Raw genomic sequence first — 4611 nt, forward strand, 5'->3', positions numbered from 1 at the left:
GAACAGCAGACTTAGATTCAGCAACTTCCGGGCATTGTTTAATGACCGCGGAGCCCCTCAGCAGCTACATAAACCAAGCAGGGACGTCTGGGGGCTGTCATTCATTAAGACCATTGACTTCCAGTCAGGCAACTCAGCATGTCAGCAAAAAAAAAGCCATTATTTTTTATTTAGCTCACATCTACAGGACCCTGCAGCTCAGGCTATCTGCACCTATTTTTCACAAATTTCTAATAATTGCACAGACTGCCATTTGGCAAAACAAGCTGAGCAAGAGATGTTGATTTGATGTTTTTGCGTTGGAGGATGGGTGAACAAGAATTGCTTTGTTATAGATTTTTTTTTTTTTTTTAACTGTGCGGCATTCATTGTTCTACTCTCTGCTTGTGAATTTTGCCTCAGGAGCTTTAACTGAACTGCAGCGTAAACAATATTTTGGGGTTAAGTGTTCAGAAGCAGTCATTTTTACACTGAAAATATTGACATGAAGATAAGTTAATAAAATCCAAAGTAGCTTCATAACCTTGTTCTACAAAACAGGGGAGAATCATTATTGCATTAATCATTAGGACAAACGACAAACAGCAGCTGTCAGTTTGGCTGAGAGCAGTCTGTCTGCCAGCGAAGTAACCCAGCTGTGTTCACATCAGAGCGAGGCCAAACACCGTCTGATCATTAATTTATCATACAGAAAAAAATCATCTTATTGCAAGAGAAATCGACCTTTAGCTGCCAAGGATTTGTGAATTGTCTCAACAGTATTACATACAATGCACAGAAAACAATCTCAGCAGTGTTTGACAGGCACAGTGGTAATATTGGTCTGTAATTCGTCAGGTCTGTCACCTAGCGGATGAGAACGGCAAAAGGTGTTGCAGGTTTAAATACAGGTGGGACATAGTGGGATCAAGACCTAGCCTGTGTCAGAAAGCTGCCTTTGAATTTATTCTGCCAACTTTAGCAGCCCACGTCCCAGTGACATAAAAGTCAAAGACCTACAGTCTCTCAACTACTAAATTAGTAGACAGAAAGTTAGTCATTAAGACAATAACTTTACCCTGGCCAAGGTTATTTCTGCTTTTCTTCAGTGGAGGCAAATGTATTTTTTGAATAAATGATATTATGCAAAAAAAAAAAAAAACATTTCTATCAAACCTAAAGTTCTGAAAACAATACAACTGCATTTGCAAATAAAAAAATTAAGTAACATAAACTGAGGCTAAAGTGTTGACTTTCACTAAAAGTGATGTGATTTGTGTGCATGATTTAAAGTATAAGGTAAGACCTGCACAGCCAGAGAGGCTTTAGGCTTTATTGGAAGTGGGCATGTGTTACCTTATTCGTTGATGCTTTTTAAGTAGCTTCACCCTTATAAGTTATATGCGCATAACTATATTTGTCTTTCATGATTTATTGTACCATAACTTTAATCTTTACAAGTTTAAGGAATGTCAGAGTTAATAATGATCAAAAAGTGCGTCTCCATTCAGCATCGGAACTACATTAATCAGAGCAGCTCATTTGGATTAAACTGTCCATTGTCTGACAACTGTCATTGTTCATTTTGCACTGCATGAACATTAACACTCAATAGCCAACTTACTGCATCAGTATAAACTGAGGCCAAAGTGTTAGCAGCTGTGTTTTGGCACTGAGGTGCCTATGGATACTGAAATATGTCCTACATATTAATATTGTTTCAATATTACTTACAATACTTTTGTCTTTGCTCTCTTGTCCTATACATATACTGTGTAGTCCATGGTTATTGCAGTGCAAAATAAACAGGCCATGGACAATCTGAACAAAATTTGATGCACTTTTGTTTTAATCTTGAATGGAGATACATGGCCATACTTCAGATTTTGGCCCTTTGTCAAGTTAAAAAACATCTTGTTAAGTTAGAATAGTTGTGTTACCTGAACAGGTTTTATTCTGTCCCCCTATGCTCACACTGAACTTAAACACAAAACCCCAACTGTTTGGTCCATTAACAGTTCCAAGTTTTAAAACAAGATGCATCCTCAGAAATGAGGAAGGGCAGTTTGATTTTCTGCTTTCATGACAAAACTATAGAGCCACAGATGTATGACAAAATGCAGTGAATTTCAGTTACATTTCTCACAACCCAGTCTGAGTCAAGACTACAGGTAGCCACAAAAGTAAATGCTACTCCAAATACTAGTAAATACTGCACTAGCCATCACAGATTTGCTCAAACTCAAGGCAGCTGACCAAAGTTTCTGCTATGCCAGTAAAATCCATCCAATCCAGCAGCTGCTAAAAATCAAAGGACAACCATTCTAGGTGAAATCAAGTTCAAAAAATAGTGCAGGCAGCTAATCCAGGGTTTAAATTTGGCTTAGTTCACAGTTCATCAACCAACCTAACACATATGTTAAAGATTGTTCAATGTTATGATTTTTTTTTTGTGTGTGTGTGTGCGCACAAATTATCCACAACACCTGCTGGGCTACTTAAAAAAATCTGAATCAATTATTCCTTTTACTGAGGTGACCATGGGTTACGTACAGCAAACAAACAACTATTCTAAGTTCACAGCTACAGACAGATTTGTGTTAAAATGGCATAAAAATGATGAATGAAAGAAAGATTGAAGTGCCTGTCAGCATTAATCAGATGGTATTCACATTGAATTGAGGCCTTACAGCTGTTAAACTGCTACGTGCCATTAATAGATTCTTTGGGCTTTTGTATTAACTATTATACCCACTAGTATACTTCTATAATTCTATAAGAGGGGAAAGTGTATTCATGCTACATGTACAAGGTTCCAGAATTTTGCTGTTGAAATGGTTTTTAATGGACCATTTTTGTAAAAGAAACTGTTTTAAAATTACATCAGTGCAGCAGTTTTCACAATTATCCAGTACAAATCGACTCAGGCTAGATGGATGTTATTACAATTCATTCTGAGGAGGACAAAGACATTTCACTTAAAAGTGCAAATATCCACCTCACTCTGGCATTTAAAATCCGAGGATCACCAAAATCATTAGGATACATCTTCTAGAAAATATGAATGTCTGCAGGTGGCACTAAGTGAAAGTCGTGAGATTGCTGAAGTCATTAAGTTTCATCCTCTGAGCACTGTGATATGCTGTATCAAATTTCATGACAATGAATCCAATAGTTACTGAAATATTCCCCTAAATCCCACAAAATGTTAATGTCATAGTGGCCCTTAAAGTATATCACTACACAATTACAGGAACATAACTGTCTAAAATGTCTCAGCAACTATTTGTATTGCCATCTGCTTACAAAATGGTGGAGTGACAGACTAACCGACAATGCCACCCCTGCCACTGGCATCACTAAAAATGTCATAATTGGGGGTTTACGGGAAAACAAAATGTGATATTGATTGAATCTTATTCTTTTTCTCTAAACACTCTACAGATTCGGCCTCATCCTTCATCAAAATGAACCTGTCCTCCACAAGATCGACCTGGACACGGCATCATATGTGAAAAACATCAGTTTACGAGAGTATAACTGCACCCCCAAGTCTGTAGCCTACACCCATCTTGGCGGCTACTATTTTGTCAACTGCAAGCCTGACTCCACTGGCACCACCCAGCCCCAGGTCATCCTGGACAGTGTGACAGACAGAGTGGTAGGACAAAACCACGATGTCACCGGCACACCCTATGTGTCTCCAGATGGTCATTACTTGGTCACTGTTGATGATGGTGATGGTCTGATGAGAATCCAGACAATATCAGAGCGGGGAGAGATCCAGGAGCCCTTTGACATCCACACCAACCTCCACCTGTCTGATCTGGCCTTCCAGCGCTCCTTCACAGAGGTCCACCAGTACAATGTGTTTGGCAGCTCTGGCCGTCAGACCGACGCTTTGTTTGTCGAGCTGAGCAGCGGCAAAGTCAAGATGATCAAGAGCTTGAAGGAGGCCACCAAGTCATTTGAATGGCCATGGAGCAGTAAGAACAGGGTAATGGTGGGCAGCGGACTCTTCGGACAGTACCTCACAACCCCGTCCCGAGAGTCCCTCTTCATCCTGGATGGACGGCTCAACAAGCTCAACTGTGAGATCACTGATATCCTCAAAGGCAACGTGGTGCTGTGGGTCGGGGATTCTTAGGTCATTAGATCAAGCCCAGGTGAGCTTTGTTTTCCTCAAAAGTACTGTTGTACTAAATTCTGTTACAGATTCTTTGATTTTGCGGGAGCACAAGAGTGAAAACCCACAGATTCAGAAACCAAATTGACCATTTATAAATCCACTGGATGATCAACTGCCATTCTGATTTAAAGAAAAAAAAAAGGGAAAATACAAATGAAAGAGTATACTTAAGAATAACTATCATCTTAAAGCCCAGGTCAAATATTTTTTCCACTGAGAGGTTTTTAAGTCCATACAAAACTTGCTTGCTGGTAACATTTTTCAGGAAAGTTGGTATGAATCAAGAACTACGTGCAACTTTGCATCATGATTCGCAGTCTGTTGTATTCAGTGGAAAAGCTGTAGATAGTCTCAGAACAAAACTAATTAATATTTAGGTCAATTGGCAGAAAATGATTCATTTATATCGTATATGTCCAGATTAACTCTTATAATTTAAGTTG

At 39.0% G+C, this 4611-nt stretch overlaps 1 protein-coding gene across 1 annotated transcript in view; it reads left to right on the top strand.

Annotated features, from left to right (window-relative positions):
* fstl5 (follistatin-like 5) overlaps positions 1-4293 on the top strand; it is a 160889-nt gene extending 156596 nt beyond the window's left edge. The window contains exon 16 of the mRNA XM_020622822.1: positions 3418-4293. Coding sequence (XP_020478478.1) covers positions 3418-4126 — 709 coding nt within the window. The 3' untranslated portion in view covers positions 4127-4293. The remainder of the gene's footprint in view (positions 1-3417) is intronic.
* The last annotated feature ends 318 nt before the right edge of the window (positions 4294-4611 follow it).

The sequence above is a fragment of the Monopterus albus genome, unplaced genomic scaffold (assembly GCF_001952655.1).
Source record: "Monopterus albus unplaced genomic scaffold, M_albus_1.0 scaffold289.1, whole genome shotgun sequence".
Lineage (NCBI taxonomy): Eukaryota > Metazoa > Chordata > Actinopteri > Synbranchiformes > Synbranchidae > Monopterus > Monopterus albus.